General features: G+C 46.1%; 2 protein-coding genes across 6 annotated transcripts in view; both read left to right on the forward strand.

Annotated features, from left to right (window-relative positions):
* The first annotated feature begins 561 nt into the window (after nt 1-561).
* SLC44A4 (solute carrier family 44 member 4) lies at nt 562-15,813 on the forward strand. Its single transcript, XM_044004999.1, has 21 exons — nt 562-595; nt 2,520-2,568; nt 2,734-2,807; nt 2,917-2,995; nt 4,135-4,234; nt 4,586-4,708; nt 4,964-5,024; nt 6,835-6,910; nt 7,007-7,090; nt 7,407-7,642; nt 7,916-8,015; nt 9,887-9,979; nt 10,386-10,482; nt 10,756-11,027; nt 11,201-11,295; nt 11,441-11,544; nt 11,740-11,813; nt 11,989-12,059; nt 12,519-12,613; nt 12,732-12,816; nt 15,612-15,813. Exons 1-21 carry the CDS (start codon nt 562-564, stop codon nt 15,734-15,736), a joined length of 2,127 nt encoding a protein of 708 aa, XP_043860934.1. The 3' UTR covers nt 15,737-15,813.
* Nucleotides 15,814-16,138: 325 nt separating this feature from the next.
* Nucleotides 16,139-21,252, forward strand: part of NEU1 (neuraminidase 1) — a 31,297-nt gene continuing 26,183 nt past the window's right edge. For 2 of the 5 annotated variants that reach the window (XM_043963059.1, XM_043963057.1), the window contains exons 1-5: nt 16,139-16,446; nt 17,852-18,044; nt 18,453-18,715; nt 19,712-19,894; nt 20,124-20,346. In XM_043963059.1, the coding sequence (XP_043818994.1) occupies nt 16,306-16,446; nt 17,852-18,044; nt 18,453-18,715; nt 19,712-19,894; nt 20,124-20,346 (1,003 nt within the window). In that variant the 5' untranslated portion in view covers nt 16,139-16,305. The remainder of the gene's footprint in view (nt 16,447-17,851; nt 18,045-18,452; nt 18,716-19,711; nt 19,895-20,123; nt 20,347-21,252) is intronic. The other 3 variants (XM_043963061.1, XM_043963060.1, XM_043963056.1) reach the window with 2 other exon arrangements.

Here is a 21,252-nt window from a genome sequence, read left to right on the forward strand (position 1 = left end):
GGGGTGGGGCACCAGGGGAGCAAGGCACCAGATAAGGTGTTGGGGGGAGGAAATAGGAGTCCAAGACACTGCCTGGAAAGAGGAGGAAGCAGGATGTCCAGGTATCAGCTATGCCAGAATCCAAGAAATTGGAAAAAAAAAATACATTGAATCTGAGAAAAAAGTTGGGAGGAGTATCAAGATACGCTTGGACTCCTTCCTGTTGGGACAGAAGGTGACCCTTGCTCTGTGAGCCAAACTATCCAAACGTCTTACTGAAACAGCACTGTTCTCATTTACATCCATTTTTGAAGAGGCTCTGATTATTGTTTCAGATCAGATTGCCCAGGTGAGCCACCTCCCTAACCCCTATCCCAGTTCCCGATTATGTGGTTCAAGGCCCTGAACAGGAAAAGTTGGAAGTTGGGTACTGGTAGGCCAGTGCTTTAGGACCACAGGTGAGTGGGAGGGGTGGGAATGGTGACATCAGCGGGGAAGGAGGTGGGGCCCGTAGGCAAGCAGCAGGTAAGACGCTCCTTCCCTAGAGAAGGCACCAGCTTACTCTGGAGCCTTCCTGTAGTCATGGGGAAGGAACCAGATGAGAAGGAGGCTTATGGTAAGGCTTGGGGCTAGATGCCTAGGACCCTGAGGGGTGAAGGGTCTGGTTAAGGGAAATTTATGGAATCACCGGGAGGAGCTAGATCACTGGGACTTCAAGGGGAGCATAAGGAAATGGAAGAATTACTGAGGGGGCTGGATCTTTGGGGCTCTAAAGAGTGCAGAGGGAAAAGAGGCTGCCTAGGTTTGGAGGGGCAGGGAAAGTTTTAGGGAACTGGACCTGGAGAATTAATTACTGAGTTCTTTGAAGTAGGAGAAAGGGCAGGAGTTTAAGGTATGGATGCTTGAGTCTCTGGAGGCTGGAAGAACTCTGTGCTTGGGTCCTTGAGAGGGATGGGTGATTGGGCATGTGGATTCCTCTGGGGGCTAGAGGGGAGAGAGGACTCCTGGGTCCCTCTGGAGCCTAGACGAAGAATCCCCTCAGACAACACCTAGGTTTCTGATGGCTGGGGGAAATTGGGTTCTTGGATTCCTTAGAGGAAGGACTGGGAAATTGTATGCCTGAATTACTAAAGTGAGAGGGGGGCTGGGGGAAGGGGGTCACTGAAAATTCGAAATGCCTGAAACCCTATAGGGAATCAGGAAGGGAAAGGGTGTGTCCTCATGGACTTCCTGGAGACGGCTACAGGTCAATGATTGACCTCTTGTCCAAGAAAAAGGATCAGAGTCCAGGGCAACTGGGGAAAAGACACACACACCCCCCCCAACTTCTTGCCAGTCTCTCTTCCTTTGTCCCTGGCCTTTTCCAACACCTTTCTCCCCCACCCTAATCCTTCAAGAGGACCCCGGAACTCTTACGACCGCCTCTTCTTTCCCCTCCCACCATGTGCTCTGTAAGTTCGGGTGTTCCGCAGAGTTTGGGTCCACAATCTGGGCAGAACAGTACCAGCTAGGCTCAGGTGTCACCCCAGCCTCCAGTCACTCACCCTCGGAACCTGAAGAGGAACATAGCAGCTATGGAGGAAAGATACACATGCCCCTGAGAGGGCATCCCAGGGGTTAATTCTTTGTGTTTATACAATCTGGAGTCTCCTGACGAAAATGATGCCAGCCTCCTGGTCTCCCTCCCAGCAGCTGCTCCTCATACCCTGGGGGCAGGAGTGAGGAGTCAGTCCTAGAAATTCTTGCCCAGAAGGCTAATAAATTTAAAATACCGAGAGGGAGGTGGAAGGTGGTGGGTTGAGAATACCGGAGATTGATGGAGACTGGAGAGAAGATGAAGAGACACAATAACAGAGGTCCAGATTAGACTGGAGAGAGAGTCCTCGCTGGGGGGAGGGAGCAAGGTGAAGGCTATTTCCTGGGCTCAAGGCCATGGAGGTGTGAACCGGGAATAGGTCTGATAAGCATATAGACCCAAGGCGGGGCTGGGGAGGAGTTCCCACTGCGGTTAACCTGGCTTTCCCAACTCCCTCTCTTGTATCACTCAGTTACGTTCTCCCAGACTCACCACCACCACCACCACCATCATCCTCTCTCTCCTTCCCTTTCCCTCCCTCTCCCTCTGTCTCTCGGTCTCTCTCTGTCTCTGTCTCTCTCTCTCTCTCTCTCTGTCTCTCTCTCTCCCTCCCTCCCTCCCTCCATCCCTCCCTTCCTCTCTCCTTTTTCTCTTTCCTCTCTATCTCTCTCTGTCTTTCCCTCCCTCTCTCCTTTTTCTGTCTTTCCTCTCTATCTCCCTCTCTATCTCTCTCCGTCTCTCCCTCCCTCACTCTTCCAATCTTTCTTTTCCTTCACTCTGCCAATGAAGTTTGGCACTTGTGAAAGGGGTTACTTGGAAGCAGAAGAAGGGAGCAAAAGAGCTTCAGCTAGCCCTTAAGGAAAGAAATTTGTTCTGGGAAAGACAAAGCTGACCCACAAAATGACAACCATTAAATGCTAACCTATGTGGTTCTGAGGCTCTGCCTTACTTCACTCCTCCTCAGGGAAGCCTGTCAACTATGATCCCAGTTTCAGAGGTCCAATCAAGAACAGGTAACATCTCCCCTCACCAGAATTCCTATTCCCTGATGTACCCACACACAATTCTAACCAACAATCTCTCCAAGTCTCCAACAACATTAGCCCCCATTAACCCCTTCCTTTACTGCCTGACCAAATTAAAAAAAAAACTTTTCTTTCATCCCTCATTCTCCCTAGGAGCTGCACTGATGTTATCTGTTGTGTCCTCTTCCTGGTGTTCATTGCAGGCTACATTGCTGTGGGGATTGTGGGTAAGGTTTTCCTTTCCCAGAATCTAAAGGTGGACAGAGGAGGATGGGTAACAGAGACCAAATCGCTAAAATCACAATGTCCTCTACTTTTCCATTTTTTGTCCCTCAGCCTGGTTATATGGAGATCCTCGCCAAGTTCTTTATCCCAGGAACTCTACAGGGGCCTATTGTGGGATTGGAGAGAACAGGTGAGATAACCTTAATGCTTGGGTCCCTGAGGGGAGGAAAAGCTGAGGATAGATGCTCTTCCATTTGAAATTAGCTCTCTCCTCCCCTCCTACTTGAAGAATCCTCCCCCATACTTCAAGACCCATCTTGAGTCCCACCTTCTCCATCAAGACCTCCTGACTTCTCCAGCTCCTGCTCAGTGCCCACATTTTTCTTAAAGTCAACACTGTATCATTTGGCATCTATTTTGTATAGGTCTTTGTATCTTGTTCCCCCCCCTAGACTATAAGCTCTTTGAGGGCAAAAACAATATATTTACTCCCCAACAGCTCAGGGCTTGGTACTAACCAGTTCGTTATGGGCTGCTTCTTTTCCTCTGTAAAATGACAGTGTTTGTACTAGATCTTTAAGGTCCCTACCACCCCAGGTCCTGTGGGACCAAATCAATTCAGCAAATATTTCTTAAATGGCCAAAGCACTATATAGGCAATACAAAAAAAAAAAAACATGAAAACTATACAATACTTGTTCTCAAGGAGCTTACAATCTAGAAAATCTTCAGTATATGTTAGAAAATGATTCAGGACATAGGAGAATTTAGACTTTATCACATGAGTGATTCAAGGAAAGAAGATGTGGTACCTTGGAGGAAACACTGACTCTAGGCTCGGAGGACCAGAGTTCATATCCTGCCTCCAAGGTTTACTGCCAGTATTGCCTCTAGCAAGTCACCTGAACTCCCTGGGTTTCAGTTTGGTCATCGTAAACCAAAGGAGTTGAAGCAGATTTTTGTTGTTCAGTCGTGTTCAAGTCTTTGTGAACCCATTTTGTGGTTTTCTTGACAAAGACTAGCCTAGTTTGCCATTTCCTTCTTTAGCTCATTTTACAGATGAGGAACTAAGAGAAACTATAAAGTATCTTTCCCAAGGTTACACAGCTAATAAGTGTCTGAGGCCAGATTTAAACTCAGGAAGATGCGTCTCCCTGACTCCAGGCCCCAAACTATTACCTACTGTGCCACCTAGCCCCCCTAGAAGTAGATAGCCTTTGCAAAATCCCTATCCCTAGATCTAGATCTAGATCTATTATTATAGCCTCCTATTCTCTGAATCTGCTGCTGATTAACCAGGGCTTGTGGTCCTGACCTCTCTCCTTACAGAGAGAAGCCATACCTCTATTACTTCAATGTCCTCAGCTGTATCCCTGCTGCCAGTATTGTTACAGCCAGTCTGGATGGACTTCAGTGCCCTACGACCCAGGTCAGAGCCTGAACTCCAAGGAGCCTCTTAGGAAATCCCATGTTTGCTCCCTGTCCCTGAGGACCCAATTCAAGGGCTGGATTTGAAGTCAGGAAACCCAGATTCAAATCCTAGCTCTATTACTTGCCCCATGTGACCACTGAACCTCTTTATGTTATAGCCTTACCTCAGCTATAACATGAGGAGGTTGGACTAATGATCTGTAAGGTCCTTTCCAACTCTAACTTGTCATCCTTTGACCTCAGGTGTCCTCTTCCCCAACCCTCAGAGAATTCCTTGGGAATTCTGCCATTCTCTCTCTCTTAGCCCCTAAGAATTTCCTGTCATACCCTACCTCTCTATCCTGCACAGATCTGTGTTTCTGAGTGCCCCAAAGAGAATTGGGTGGTGACTCCTGATCGTTTTCATGACTCTGTGAGTGACGTCTTCAATGCACTCATGAAGTTCTGCCAGCCCAGTGTAAACCCCAGAATGGTGAGCCAGCAAACACACACACACACACACCTGGACTGTGATCCCAAGTCTTGCTAAATAACCAAAGCCCTTCTGAGAAGGATAAAGGCAGGACCACATGAGGTCAACCAGACAGTGAATCTTCACCAGCTCCACATCACCCCTCCTTCTAATGGCGTGTGTGTGTGTGTGTGTGTGTGTGTGTGTGTGTGTGTGTGTGTGTGTGTGTGTGTGTGTGTGTGTGTGAGAATGACTTATCTTCATCCCTTTCCCTAGGAAGTGAGTTCAAGTCTGCAACTGGAGCTCTGCCCTCCTTTCCTCCTCAGCTCTACTCCAGGTTAGTAAGTGATTTGTCCTTTCACAAAACTATACAGATGGAAGGGGCTTTAAAGAGCACCTAGGCCAACTGCTTCAGAGGAGGAAATTGGAGGCCCAGAGAGAAGGGACTTGTCTAAGATCACTCAACAAGTTAGTGGTAGTCAGAACCCAGGTGTTCTGTTGTTCTCTGTCCAGGGCTCTTCTCCCAGCACTGAGCTTCATTTAGCGTGTATTTATTTGCCATACATTAATTGTGCATTTAGCACATACTTGTCGTAGAGTGCCAGGCCAATATCTCCAGCTGCCCATTTGACCTCTCTACTGAAAGCCCAAACTTAGCATATATCTAAAACATCTTTCATTGTCTTTCCCCTTAAACTCTCCATAACTTCCCTCTTTCCATTGAGAGCATTACCATTCCTCCTGTCACCCAGGTTCAACACCTTAGTCATCTTTAACTCTTCACTCTCAATTCACCCACCTCCTGCCCCATCCACTCTGTCCATTCCATACCCAATCAGTAGCTAAGTCTGGTCCACTTGACTTCCTCAACATTTCTTTACTAATGAGACAATCATCCTGGTCTAGGTACTTATCGCCTTTCACCCAGGTCATTATTATAGTCTCATAATTGGTCTCCCCAAATCTAGTCACTCATAGACCCCTCTGTTTAGCGTTTGACAGAAGAACCACTTCACAGTATGGCTCCAGCCTATCTTTCCAGGCTCTTTCCCCATTAACATTCTACATTTCAATTCAGTTGGGCTATTTAGTCTGTTCCCTCTCCACCCTTACTCTCCATACATGAAATACTCTCTCTCCTCACCTCTACCTCTTAGAATCCCTAACTTCCTTTGAGGTGTCTTCTCCTTTAAAAGACTTTTCCTGATTCCCCTAGTTATGACATGGTTAGACCATTAGGAATGACCGTTTGTCATTCATGTGCAAAATGGATTGGCAAGGGAAGAGACTGGATACAGAGAGACCAATAGAAGACTAATACAGTGGTCCAGGTCCAGGAAAAGAGCCTGAATTATGTTGGTTGGAATTAAATAGAGAAGGCAAAATTCAACGGATGTGAGAAGAGGTAGGGAAAGAAGAAGTGAGAATAAAGAGTCAAGGATGATTCCTAGATTAGAAGACCTAAGTGATTGGAAGGACAGTGCCACACTTAACAAACATAGGAGAATTTGGAGGAAGGGTAGATTTTAATTGTTTGTTTTTTTGGTTTTGGGGGTTTTTTTTGTGGGGCAATGGGGGTTAAGTGACTTGCCCAGGGTCACACAGCTAGTAAGTGTCAAGTGTCTGAGGCCGGATTTGAACTCAGGAACTCCTGAATCCAGGGCCGGTGCTTTAACCACTGCGCCACCTAGCTGCCCACAGGAGGGGTAGATTTAATGGAAAGATAATGAGATCTATTTTGGATATGATGAGTTTAAGGTACCTATGAAACATCTAGGAGAATTAGGTACTAGATCATCTGCTATTGGGATTATTCAGGAGAAATCATCAGGATTTGGATTTGGAAATCATCTGAATAGAAATGATTGAATCTATGGGAAATGATGAGATCACTAAGAGAGAATATAGAGAGACAAAAGACTCAGGAAAAAGCAATAGATAGGGGGAAATACATGATAATGAACCTCCAAAGATTAAGATCTCTGAAGTATTAGAGCAGGTCAAGCCCATACTTTGGGAAGGTTTCTGTTTGCTTCCCAAGGGGAGCAGGAGCCGACCATCTTTACATCCAACAAGTATTTATTGACCACAAGGTTGGGAGCCAGGTACAAAATGAATCTACCCTTTACTGAATTCTTCCTCTTCAGCTCTGGGCCGATGTATTCCTTTTCTGAATACTTCCAACTCTCCATTGAGTGAAGCCAACATCACTCAAAGTATCAGGTGAGATATTCCTCCTCTCTATCATCCCTTTTCTGTTCTTCCTTCCGCTGACCCTTTGGGCCTAATATCTAGTTTGGCCCTTTTCCCTCACTTCAGTGGTCTCTTGGACACCCTTAATGCTCGAGAAATCAGCACCAAGATTTTTGAAGATATCGCTCAGTCCTGGTACTGGATACTTATGTGAGTTGTCAGATTTTTCTAGAATCTCTCTTCCTTTCCTTGGTCCCTTTACTCTAGAAAGCCACAGTCCATGGGTATGTGGGGATATTGACTTAGAAGTGAAAGAGAGGAAAATAAGAAAGCAGAAAAGAAACTGGGGGCCACTGTAGATGGCAAGCTGAATAGGCTTAGGAAAGAAAATCTTCCCTGGGAGACACAGTACATAGTTCTCTTGGATGAGGGGCTAGGGAGGTGGCTCTGAAGGTTTAAGGAGCAGTATGGAGAACACAAGAACTTCAGGTCATCCATCCCTCATTCCATCCCTTCCTATCCTCAGTGGCCTGGCTATATCTCTGGTCTTGAGCTTATTGTTTTTGCTGTTACTTCGCCTTGTGGCGGGGCCCCTGGTGTTGGTGCTGATTTTGGGGGTGCTAGGGGTTCTGGCATATGGAATCTACCACTGCTGGAAGGAGTACAAGACACTTCGGGATAGAGGAGCCACCATTTCCCAGCTGGGCTTTACCACCAACCTTACAGCCTACCAAAACGTACAAGAGACCTGGCTAGCTGCTTGTGAGTCATACCCTCCTCCCTCAACACCCTGGATCCCCAAGCTCTCTAAAACCCAAACAAAACTTATCCCTATAGATTGGTCCCTGACCCACAAAACCACTTACTTGTTCCCCCATACCCTTGCCAGATACTAGGGATATCTCTGACCTTTCCCAACCCTACCATATTTCCCTCCAGGGCTGGTGACTGTACTCCCCAGTGTACTACCTCCATCTTCCTCATCTCTTCACCATTCCTATGATTCCCCCTCCTCTTTCCCCATTTCTCCCATAGTGATTGTGATTTCTGTGCTGGAGGGGATCCTTTTGCTGCTTTTGATCTTCCTCAGAAAAAGGATCCGGATAGCCATTTCTCTCCTCGAGGAAGCCAGCAAGTTAGTAGGGAAGAGAATGGGGAGAGATTTGAGATGTGAGAATATAAGGGTGAGGAAAAAGTGGGTTTGGGGGATGGGATGGGAAAGGGAGGACAGAAATTAGTTAAAGAGAGGAATGGCAAATCATAGAAAGAGAATGAAGCTATGTGGAGAATCAGGGAAAGGGAGAGAGAGTAGTATGGAGAAAGAGGGAGGGGTGGGAGGGATGATAGGAGAGCTGAACCCTAGGTAATCATCCCATTTTGGGGGGTGGGGAACTCCTGTAGCTGTGGGGGTAGCTAGGTGGCATAGTGGATAAAGCACCAGCCCTAGATTCAGGAGGACCTGAGTTCAAATCCAGACTCAGACACTTGACACTTCCTAGCTGTGTGACCCTGGGCAAGTCACTTAACCCTCATTGCCCTGTAAAAAAAAAATAATAATAAAAAATTAAGAGTTGTAGCTGTGGCCGGACAGAGATTCAGAGAGGCATCTAGGGGTGGTGAGAGAAGGCAAAGGGTTCCCTTTGCCTCTCTACAAATAACTAGTATAGCATCTGATAATCTCTCTTCTCCTTGAAGGCTTCCATTGTTCATGAACTATACAGTCCCAAAAGTTTTTTGCATTTTTTTTTTTTGCGGGGCAATGGGGGTTAAGTGACTTGCCCAGGGTCACACAGCTAGTAAGTGTCAAGTGTCTGAGGCTGGATCCGAACTCGGACATTCCTGAATCCAGGGGCGGTGCTCTATCCACTGTGCCACCTAGCTGCCCCTAAATATCAATGATGAAGACTGCACTTTTTTGGGGGGTGCACAATAAGGTTTAAGTTTTTTGCATTTTAAAGTTTAAAACTTCAACAAGACTTTTAGGTATAAATTATATTTTGATACTTAGATGTTTAATTGATTTCATCATTGTGAGTTCTATGTCCTCCAATAGATTGCAATCCCCACCATCTTTGGTCATACTATGTAATTTTCATCCATGTCTTCATAAACCCTCCACAGAAGGATTCATCCTTCACCTACTGTGCTGAAGGCCTTTCTGTGACTCTTTTAGAATCACAAGGGTACTGGCATACCCCTCAGACTCTCCATTTGTTATCTCTCAGTCTCCCTGCTATGGTTGACCCACTTCCTTTTCTTTTTTTTCTTTTTTCTTTTTTTTGCGGGACAATGGGGGTTAAGTGACTTACCCAGGGTCACACAGCTAGTAAGTGTCAAGTGTCTGAGGTCAGATTTGAACTCAGGTACTCCTGAATCCAGGGCTGGTGCTTTATCTACTGCGCCACCTAGCTGCCCCCACTTCTTTTTCTAATCATACATATTAGATCATAGGATTTTGAGCTAGAAGGGACCTTAGAGATTGTCAAATCCAACCCCTCATTTTACAGGTGAGGAAACTGTCCTTAATGTCTTTTACTCCACTTTTGGCATGCAATTCATGTTACCAATAATAAATTTCATGGGGCCTATATTCTAATCCCTAGGGCAGCTAGGTGGCAAAATGGGTAGAGTACTGGGCCTGGAGTCAGGAAGAATAATCTTCCTGAGTTCAAATCTGGCCTCATATACTTACTAACTGTGTGACCATGGGCAAGTCACTTAACTCTATTTGCCTTAGTTTCATCAACTGTCAAATGAACTGGAGAAGGAAATCTTTGCTAAGAAAACCCCAAATGGGGTCACAAAGAATTGGATATGACTGAAAACAATTGAACAATATATTCTAACCCTATTAAAAATTTGGAAGAGGGAGAATGTGATTAGAAGGAAGAACAAAATGATGGGAGTGGTAGGGTAATAATGTTGCAGAGAGACCCAAGGCAGTAACTGGGAGATTAAAAGGGGTGCAACCTGGTCTATGAGTGAGTGAGAATGTCTCTTCTGCAGGGCTGTGGGGCAGATGATGTCCACCTTGTTCTTCCCGCTTCTGACTTTTGTCCTCCTGCTCATCTGTGTGGCCTATTGGGTCATGACAGCTCTGTATCCTTTGACAGGCCTCAGCTCCCCTGTGCACAAAACTCCTAAACTTTGTGGATATAGTGGGGAAGTATGTCTCTCTTTGAGGTGAGGTGCCCTGGTTGCTAATGGGGGAAGCTTGATGATACGACCTGGAGAGTCATCTTTCCCTAACCCTAACGTGTTCCCTACTATCATAAGATGGCAAGATTTAAAGCTGGAAATGGTTACTTAGTCATTTTATAGATGAGGAAAAATGATTTGTACGGTGCCTCGCAGATGGTAGGCCCTCAATAAAGGCTTGATTGATTGATTTGTCCAAAGTTACACTTAAGTAATAAGTAATAGAGCCAGGATTCCAACCCAGGTTCTATGACCCCCAATCTGGACCTCCTTCTACTATCTCGTGCTTCCTTGACTCCTTCCCTGGGTATCTGGCCACATCTGGACAACCTCAATACAGATGGGCTGCCAACAACAGTGACCCAGGCTGTCAGAATGTCCCTGATACAACATGTGACCCCGTGGTAAGGAAGCTCTGGAACAAAAGGATATTTGGGGGAGAAACCCTAGAGGATTGGGTGGGGATCCTATTGTTTTCCATGTGGTGGGTGGCCTTACAGTGAGTTGGGAAATAAAAGGGAGGAGGGCATCTAGGATAGAGCTCAAATCTGGGGACAAAAGAGAAAGACTGGGATTATTCTGTCTTCCCATTTCCCACTGCCTCACACAGTGCCTGGCTTAGAGCTAGCACACAGACTGATTAATGGCCCTTCCCTACTCTTTCTTCTCCCTTTCAGGGCAATTTCTCCGACCAACTCAATTTCTCCATTGCCAACTGCCCAAGCCTAACTTGCCAGTTTCAAGGTTACTCCTCTTCAGGGCCAGCCCAGCGTTCACTATTTAATCTGCAGATCTATGGGGTCCTAGGATTGTTTTGGACACTCAACTGGGTGCTGGCCTTAGGGCAGTGTGTCCTGGCTGGAGCCTTTGCTTCCTTCTACTGGGCCTTCAACAAGCCCCAGGATATCCCTTCCTGTCCTCTGAGTGCTGCTTTCTTCAGGACTCTGCGGTCAGTGTAGTTTGGGAAAATGAATGTTTGGGACTTTCAGAAAAAGTCAGGAGATCGAAACCTGCGCTTCTAAGGGAATAAGCCTGGGGACTGGAGGAAGGGGGATGCCTTAGTCTCTGAGGGGAGGACAGGGAAGGCCTGCTAGCCCCTAACAACTGGTCTCATCTCCTCAGTTACCACACAGGGTCCCTGGCCTTTGGAGCCTTGATTTTGACGCTGGTCCAGATGGTGAGGGTTGTCTTGGAGTACCTGGATCACAAACTAAGAGGTAGGACTCAGTTTTGGTAGCGGGGAGGAGAGGGCTGGGTCTGACACTTCAGTTCTGTGGGGAGGAAACTCTTTCTGAGTCATGAGAGAGAAGATATGACCAGACATTAGATCTTCCTCTCCATCCTACCCCACCCCACCTCCAGGAGCCCAGAACTCCCTGATCCGATGCTTTATGTGTTGTCTCAAATGCTGCTTCTGGTGTCTGGAGAAATTCATCAAATTCTTGAACCGAAATGCCTACATCATGGTAAGACCTCTGGGACTCTGTCTAAAAATAACCCTTCCCTCTTAACCTCCAGTAAACCACCTCTAGAACCCTCAGTGTCTCTCTCTCTCTCTCTCCCCTCATCCCTACCTCCACCCCCATTAGTAGACAGTATAACTACTGGGAAGGAATGAGAAATGTACGGGGAATCTTCCCTTCTGGTTTCTCTTCTCCCAGATTGCTATCTATGGGAAGAATTTCTGCGTCTCTGCTAAGAATGCCTTCATGCTGCTCATGAGGAACATTATCAGGTCAGGGTGCCTCAATCCTTCAAATCTCCTAAGATCCAGCCCCTGCCTCCTAACTCCTGCCCATAAAGGTCCACTATCCTGCTTTTCCCCCTGATTCCTAGTTATTCATCTCTGTAGCTGCTCTGTTTATAACCTTCTCCTACTCCAGAGATAACTCCCCAAATTCTGCCAACAGGGTGGTCGTCCTAGATAAAGTGACAGACTTGCTGCTCTTCTTTGGGAAACTGCTGGTGGTGTCAGGAGTTGGTGAGCAGGGGCATAGAATTCAAGGGCAGAAGACAATAGATTACCTAGTCCAACCCTTTCCTCCCCCCTCATTTTACGGAGGAGGAAACCAAGGCCTAGAGATGGAATATGACTTCATAGGATCCACAATTTAGAGCTAAAGGGGACCTTAGAGGTTTAATCTAACCCCTTACTCTACAGATGAAGAAATTAAGGCCCAACAAGGTTAATTGACTTATTCAAGGTCACACAGATAAGAAGTAGAGGTAGTAGGAAAAACCACATCCTGACTCTAAAGCCAATCATTTTGTCACACTAGCACAATGGAGTCTGTGAATGTGATTCTCTTTGGAAAATGTATACCAGAATGTAGAGAGGAGGGAGAGAAAATCCGAGGACTAGAAGAGATGAGCATAATTTGGGAGGAGGATGAGAGAGCTGCTTCACTCTCACTTCATGCCTTCTTCCTCCTGTCCCTAGGCATCCTCTCTTTCTTTTTCTTCACTGGCCGAATTCCAGCCCTGAAGGAGGAATTTCGTTCCCCTAACCTTAATTACTACTGGCTCCCCATCATGGTGAGTGACCTACCTCCATCCCTATTTCTTGGGGCCTAAGTGTTCCCCTCCCCTGAATTCTCTCTCCTCCAAGAGCCCTCATCCTTCCAAGTTCCTATCAGTATCCTCTATTTTTTAGGTCACCATCATTGGTGCTTATGTCATTGCTTCTGGCTTCTTCAGTGTCTTCAGCATGTGTGTAGACACTCTCTTCCTCTGTTTCTGTGAGTATTTCCTCCTCCTGGAACAATGTCCCTCCCTATAAAATTCCCTACACACTCACTTGTGCCTTCAACAAACTGGCATATGGGGGGAAGCTAGGTGGCACAGTGGATAGAGCACCGGCCCTGGAGTCAGGAGGACCTGAGTTCAAATCCGGCCTCAGACACTTTACACTCACTAGCTGTGTGACCCTAGGCAAGTCACTTAACCCCAATTGCCTCACAAAAAAAAACACAAAAAACACAAAAAACCCCAAACAAACAACAAAAAACAAACTGGCATTTCAACCCCTGCTTTATACCCCAAGAAGACATGTGGAAGTAGAAGAATCTTGAGAAAAATAATGGACACAAGGGGCAGCTAGGTGGCGCAGTGGATAGAGCACCGGCCCTGGAGTCAGGAGTCCCTGAGTTCAAATCAGACCTCAGGCACTTGACACTAACTAGCTGTGTGACCCTGGGCACGTCGCTTAACCCCAAATGCCTCACTAAAAAAAAAATAATAATAATGGACGCAAGCCAAAAGGTACAATGGGTTAAGAGCTAGGGGATCCTGGCCTGAATATCAAACCAATTCAACAAATATTAAGACTATGTGGGGAGGGGACAGCTAGGTGGCACAGTGGATAAAGCACCAGCCCTGGATTCAGGAGGACCTGAGTTCAAATCCAGCCTCAGACACTTGACACTTACTAGCTGTGTGGCCCTGGGCAAGTCGCTTAACCCCCATTGCCTTGCTAAAAAAAAAAAAAAAAAGACTATGTGAAAGACACTGTGCAAAAAGTGAAAAAAGCAAAAGTGAGAAAGTCTCTGATCTCCAGGAACTTAGAGTCTACTGGGAAAATGCAACACCTAGGTACAAATAAATTGAGGAGCACTAAAAATTAGGGTAGGAATGGCATCAGAACATGGAAGCCTTTCTTGCAAAAATGGCACCTAAGCTAAGACCTGAAGAAAGAAAAGGATTCTGAGAGAAAGAGATGCAGAAGGAGTTCATTCCAAACATGGGGATACCCTCTGCAAATGCAAGGAGATGGGAACTGGACTGCTGAGGTCTGGGGAAAACTAGTAATCCATTTTAGATGGAACAGAGAGTGCTCAGGAAGAATAGTAAGAAAATCAAATAAGCCTTAAAAAGTAGGTTGGAACCAGTCTATGAAGGGTTTTAAACTGCCAGACAGAGAAGTTTATATTCTATCCTGGAGGTAATAGAGAACCCTGAACATTTCTGAGCAAGAGAATGACTTGGTCAGACCTGTGCCTTAAGAAAACTATTTTGGCAGTTGTATGAAGGGATGAACTGGAAAGTAAGGAGACAAGCCAAGGAGAGCAATTAATAAGCTATTACAATAGTTTGCATGAGAGGTGATGAGAACCTAAATTAGGAGGGCAATAATATTGTCAAAATTTAGCAACTTGATCAGATGGGGGATGTGGAGAAAGAAAAGTCAAGGACAACATTGTGGTGACTAGGAGCATGGTGGTGCCTATTTCTATAGGGAAGAGAGGAGGTTTGGGGCTTGGTAAGATAATGAATTCCATTTTGGACATGTTCAATCTAAGATACTGATGGGGTATTTGGAGATATCTAGGAGGCAATTGGCAATGTGGAACTGGAGTTCAGTAGAGAAGTTAGGGTTGGATATATGGATTTTTGCCAGTGGATGAGATCACTACGGAAGGCATGGTAGAAGAGAAAAGGATCCTGAACAGGCCTTTCAAGGGCACATGGGGGAAGGGCAGTGGTAGGTAAGGGGAGAAGATTAATAATGATCCAGCAAAGGAGACAAAGAAAGAGTCCTAGATTTAAAAGCACTTCTCCGCTCGAAGTCTCTCTGAGAAAACAGGCTTTAGATTCAGTTCTACAAACTTTTATTAAGTTACTGCTCTGGACAGAACACTGGGAGAGATACAAAGTTTAAACAGAATCTTTTCCTGTCCTGATGAAGCCTCATCTTCTAAGAAGGATGTGGGAGTATGTTATATAGATCATATAAAATCCAAAAATGTAAACATTACATATGTAAAATACACATAGAAATTAACCTTAGGATACAGTAACAGCTCACAGTTTGTGGTACTTTATAAGATTCTTTCCTCATAACAGTGCAAGCATTATTAATCCCCATTTTAGAGATCAATAGCAACAGATGTAGCTCACATTTATATAGCATTTTAAGGTTTGCAAAGTGCTTTACAAATATTCTCATTTTATCCTCACAACAACTTAGGAAGGTCAGTAATGTTTTATCCCATTTTACAGTTGAGGAATCTGAGGCACACAAAGATTTAAATGTCTTACCCAGGGTCACACGGATTAGAACTCAAGTCATCATAACTCCAGGTCTAGTGCTCCACTATTTGTACCACCTAAATACCCAGTTTTCCAGATTATGAAACTAAACCTCAGAGAGAGGAAGTGACTTTGGTCACATTAAGCTATAAAGGATCAGAACTAGGATGAGCAAGTGCTGGGCAATACCAGAGAAAGGAAATACATCTGACAGAGAACTAAGGAAAGTTTTATGCAGGTGACATTTGAGTTAGGCTTTGAAAGATAGGCTTTCAAAAGGTCAAGAATTGGATGGAGGGAAATAGTAGCAATTACTGTGAATGTGAATGGGATAAACTCACCCATAAGATGGAAGAGGATAGTAGATTGGATTAGAAACCAAAGTGAACCAAGGAGGGACAACCCCAAGAAACCTTCCTCCTGCTGGGAGCGATGGGGGACGAGGGGGAAGGGAGGGACTGGGAGAGAACAGAATTCACAAGGGTGCTTCTGGTTCCTGGCTCAGTGGAAGACCTGGAGCGGAACGACGGCTCCGTGGACAAGCCCTACTACATGCCCAAGAGCCTCATGAAGATTCTGGGGAAGAAGAACGAGTATGCCTCCCAGGAAAAGAAGAAGAAGAAGAAATAACGAGACCTAGCCTCGGAAGCTTCTCACCCCAGTCTCAGTCCCCTCTCCGGGCCCTCCCCCCCCTTCCCAGTTCCCTAGGGTGGGTACCAGGTAGAGATTTTATAATCTGCTTGTTTTATTAAAAATCGATTTTTTTCCCCTACAAAGTCGGCCCGTCTCATTTTCTCCCAGCCCTCTGCTGCTTTAAATTGGTCCCCCAATGTTCCTCAATGACCAGGCCCTGAAACCAATCAGAAGGCTCGAGGAGCTCATCCCTATTTGCTTCAGCCAATGAACTCTTGTTAGTCCATAGCCAATCGGAAACGCCGTTTCCTAAAGCTAACCTGTGGGTCACTAGTAGGGAGGAAGAGAGGCAGGAGGTGGGAGCTCTTTGTCCAATGGGAGGCGCCGCGGTACTACTACTCGTCACAGGGGAAGGGAAGAGTCAGTGTCCGCCTTCGGGCGATGCCCAATCCGGGCGAATCGGGCGGGTTTTTTTTTAAAGGGCAAGGGAGCGGGATCAGCTGACTTGGCTCGCCTGCCTCTGCTCCGCTGTGGTCCTGTCGGTGGCTGAGGTCGGAGCCAGTGCTATGGAGGAGGAGAAGGAATCGGTGCCCCGCGGTACCTCGTCTCCGGGGTCTTGCCGAGTCCACGGGATCTGGGCGTCTCTGCTGAGCCTTCTGCTGCTGCCGCAGCTCGAAGGGTCGCAGGTGCCCAATGACTTCAACATGGTGAGTGCCTTGTCCGTTCCACATCACCCGGGCTCGGGGACTCAGGCTTCCAAGCCCTCCCCCCAGCATGGCAGCCTTCCTTCCCAGCTTCCCTCCGGGACTGTGCCCCCGACCCAGACTTCCCAGGCTCCTCCTTTGTCGCTCCGAGGGACTCATCGGCACCTCCTCCTGCTTCCTCCTGACCCCCGGTCCCAGGCGTCCTCCTGTCCCATTCTACCTGCCACCCCCCCCACGCCCACCTCACCACCCAGGACACCTTTCAGACATCTCAGCTCCTCCTCCTTCTGGATCCCCTGGTATCCGAGATGCTCACTCTATTAATGCCCCCTCCAACATGAATTCCCATCCCCCCCACACACACACACACGGGACCCTGGCGTCAAACACCTTTCTCCCCGCCCCCGACTTTACTTAAACAGCTAAGGTGTCTAATTAGGGCCATGTATACCCCATCTCTGCCCCTCTGAGACCCAGGCATCAGAGCCCCACATCTCCACCTTTCTCCCAGGGATCTAGGCAACTAAGGCTCTTCACCTCCCTCTTAAGGACCTAGGCATCGAAACTTTTCCCGGGGACTTGGGTCTTAGGATCCCCATCTTTTCAAAGACCTAGGCAACCAAGCCCGCCCCACTCTCACCTCCATTCCCGACTCCCCCTGGGAATAGAAGTATTGGAAGTTCCCCTTTCTGTCCCACCCCCAGGTAAAGTCCTCCAGCTCCATCTTTAGGTATTTGAGCATCTAGATCTCTATCGTCCTGCCTCACCCAAGCCCCAAAGCTACCAGTTCTCCAGTTCTATATAAGGACCCTGAAGCCTAGGCTTCCCAAGAACCTAATTCAGCCATCCCATCCTTTCCAGCCTCCTGGGCCCCCTCTACCCATCCCCAGATCCCCTGAGGGAATTCAGGCATTCACCAAGACACCTGAGCTCTTATCCCTACTCCGGTATCCTACTCTGCCATTCCCTAGAATAGAGCCTTTTGTCCTCAAGATAAAAGATATCCTCAAGAAGACTTCCAGGAGTCTTCCATCTTTCCTTCTTATCTAGTGATATAAGGAGACCCACTTCATCAGGGGTCTAATAGGGTACTAGACTTGGAGTCAAGACTTGGATTAAAAAATATGACCTCAAACCCAGGCCAAGTCACTGTGCCTTAGTTTCTTGTCAGTTTCTTAGTTTTTCCTTTTTTCTGTGCCTTACTTTCCTCATCCATAAGATGTGAAGGGATAGGATTAAAGGCCTCTAAGGTCCTTTTTAGTTCTAAATCTATAATCTATGATCCTTGATGATTGTCCCCTAATCAGACCCAGGCATTTGACAGTGCTTAGTCCTCTCAGGAACTAGGTATTAGAGAAACTCCAGCTTCAGCTCCTACTTTGACTTCATCCTCCTCCTATTATTGCAGGTACAACCATTGGTGACTCTGGAGCAGCTCCTTTGGGTGAGTGGGAAGCGAATTGGGAGTGTGGATACTTTCCGAATACCACTGATCTCAGCTACTCCCCGAGGGACCCTTCTTGCTTTTGCAGAGGCCAGGAAGATGTCATCCTCAGATAAAGGAGCTAAATTCATTGCCATGCGGAGGTCCACAGATGGAGGTGCCTGGATTCTTCCTTCTGCAGAGGGAAGGTTGGGGGGTGGGAATGGGGGGGTGGGGAATGGAGTCCAGCTTGGGGGCTCAAATGTCTGAGGCATTTAACAAACATTTAAGTGCCTAGTATGTACAAAGTCCTGTGCTAGGCATTAAAGATACAAAGATATAAATATTTATTGTATAGCTTTTGCTGAGAATGAGGTTACAGTCTCCTGGTGGGAAGTAGGGAAATTGAGGGAGGGAGGTACAAAATCTGTATTCACATTCCTAGGAGACAGGGAGGAATGTACAAGCTAGGCAAAGTGTTGTGCTCAATCTAAGATGAGATGAGGTTCTAGGCAGTGGAGAAGGAGGTAAGTAGGCTTGGATTTGATCATCTGACTCCTATATCTTGATCCTGTGTTTTTATCAGGTGCCACATGGTCCATCACATCATTCATAGTAGACGATGGGGAAATTGCTGATGGACTGAACCTGGGCGCTGTGGTTGGGGATGTTGAAACGGGTACAATGTTCCTCTTCTATTCTCTCTGTGCACACTATGATGGGTGTTCTGTGGCTTCCACCATGCTGGTGTGGAGCAAGGATGATGGCGTCACTTGGAGCCCACCCAGAAACCTGTCTTTAGACATTGGAACTGAAATGTTTGCTCCAGGACCAGGCTCTGGCATTCAGGTCATTGGGGTGGGGAAGGGTGGGAAGGGGAACTTCTTGAAATGTACATTTATTATATAAATGTGAACTATTACAAGCCTTTTCATCAGGTAGTGAGTTCCTTATCTTCAAACATTTTGGAAGACTACTTGTCAGGGATTGGTTGTAGAGAAGATTCCTACTCAATTATGGTTTCAACTGCATTACTCAAAAGAAAAAAAAAAGAAGAAGAAGAAGAAGAAACAGGAAAGGGGCAGCTAGGTAGTGCAGTGGATAGAGCACTGGCTCTGGAGTCAGGACGACCTGAGTTCAAATCCCAGCCTCAGACACTTGACACTTTCTAGCAGCGTGACCCTGGGCAAGTCCCTTAACCTCAGTTGCCTCACCAAAAAAAAAAAAAAGTAGACTGCATTACTCTTGAGATCTCTTCCAATGCAGAAATTCTATGATTATTATTATTATGGTTACAGGAGTTGGAACTTTCTAGAAGGAAAGTCCTCCTAAAAGGCAAGATTAATCTACCCAAGGATGACATAGAAAAGTTGTGGTAGAGTTAGGACTCAACATTTTAAATGAGATTTCCTAGAAATAATTTTTTTTGTCAGGAACCTGATTTAGGATCATAGATTCAGAGCTGGAAGAACAGTCATCCAATCTTCCTAGAAAGACTTTATTTCCAGAGAGAATGGGATTTTTTAAATGAACTTCCCATTTGGAAGATGGGCAAATTTCTTGTCACAGAGTTTTGTTCCAAGAAGAAGCTTCTTATTTAGGAAAAAGGACCTTTGGAGATTTTAGAACATAACTTCGTTAACAGGGCCTGTTGAGGTTAGAGGCTGGGACTTTCCAATATGGAAAAAGAGGGGGACTAGAGGAAAACTGGAAAGAGCTTCAGAGACTATGAGACTTCCTCTGATTAGTTTTGTGTAACTGAGGATGCCTCTTTCCTGCCTCAGAGTCCCTGGGTTTAGAAGTTCCTGTGCATCTCACTCCGTGACATTTCTGTTTTCCCAATAGAAGCGGCACGGGCCATATAAGGGCCGTCTCATTGTCTGTGGCCATGGAACCCTGGAGCGAGATGGGGTCTCTTGCCTCATTAGTGATGACAAAGGAGCATCATGGCGCTATGGCGGTAGTATCAATGGGATTCCCTATGGAGAAGTCAAGAAGCCAAATGACTTCAATCCTGATGAGTGCCAGGTTAGAAACTCAAGAGTTCAGAACTCTTCACTTCCCCACCCATTCCCTTAGCATCACCCCCCTTACAGACCCAAGTGCCTGTTCTTCCCTCATCCCAACACCCTAACTCCTTCCCCTCTCAGGCTCTGCTTCCCCCAGAGACCTATATATCTGATACCCTACCTTTCTTCAAGTTCATTTCCACATTTCAGTCTCTCCACTGAATGAGCCTTCTCCCCTGCTTCCTCAGCCCTATGAACTCCCTGATGGTTCCGTCGTAATTAATACCCGAAACCAGAATAACTACCATTGTCACTGCCGCATCATCCTTCGAAGCTATGATGGGTGTGAAACCCTCAGGCTCCAAGATGTGACCTTTGACAAAGAACTTGTCGACCCTGTGGTAGCTGCAGGTGCTGTGGTCACCAGCTCTGGTCTGGTCTTCTTTTCCAATCCAGCTCATCCAGAATATCGTAAGTCACTGTTTTCTACCCTCAATCCACACCACCATCATCCTTACTCGAGCCTCCATCTACTCTTTTTTTTCTTTTCTGGGGCAATGAGGGTTAAGTGATTTGCCCAGGGTCACACGCTATGTCAGGTGTCTGAGGCTGGATTTGAACTCAGGTTCTCCTGAATCCAGGGGTGGGTGCTTTATCCACTGTGCCACCTAGCTGCCCCTCCATCTACTCAAAATACTTTTATTGTAATGTCTTCCTATTAGGTCTCCTTGCTTCCCCTTTTTCTACAATCTATCCTTTACACAGTTAAAATGATTTTCATAATATATAGCTTTAATGAGAGGCTGTCTGGTGTGATGGATGGAGCTAGCCTGCATTCAAGTCCTGCCTTCGACACACACTGACTGTTTAGTAGCAGTTTAAGTAGCAGAAGAGTTGCTGATTTGCATTGGCAGTGGGAATTTCCTCAGTGAAAGTTACCCCACCCCCTTCTGCCATTAAAAATACAAATCCAGACCAAAAATAAAAGAACATCTACCTACATCATTAGCAGCCAGGTGACACAGTAGATAGAGTACAAGACCTGAAGTAGGGAAATCCTGAGTTCAAATCCACCCTAAAATGCTTACTAGCTGTATGACCCTGGGCAAATCACTTAACCTCTGTCTGCCTCAATTTCCTCACCTATGAAATGAGGGTAATAATAGCACTTAACCAGAGTTGTTGTGAGGATAAAATAAGTTAATATTTGTAAAGTACTTTGCAAACTTTAAACTGTTATATAAATGCTATCTTTATTTGTTTATTATTATTACCCTGCTTATAAATCTTGAGTGGTTTCTCATTGCCTACTAAGTAAAATGCAAACTCTTTATTCAAGGCCCTTCTTCATTTAGTAACAATTTGCCTATATAGCTT

This window comes from Dromiciops gliroides, chromosome 4 (genome assembly GCF_019393635.1).
Source record: "Dromiciops gliroides isolate mDroGli1 chromosome 4, mDroGli1.pri, whole genome shotgun sequence".
NCBI classification, from domain to species: domain Eukaryota; kingdom Metazoa; phylum Chordata; class Mammalia; order Microbiotheria; family Microbiotheriidae; genus Dromiciops; species Dromiciops gliroides.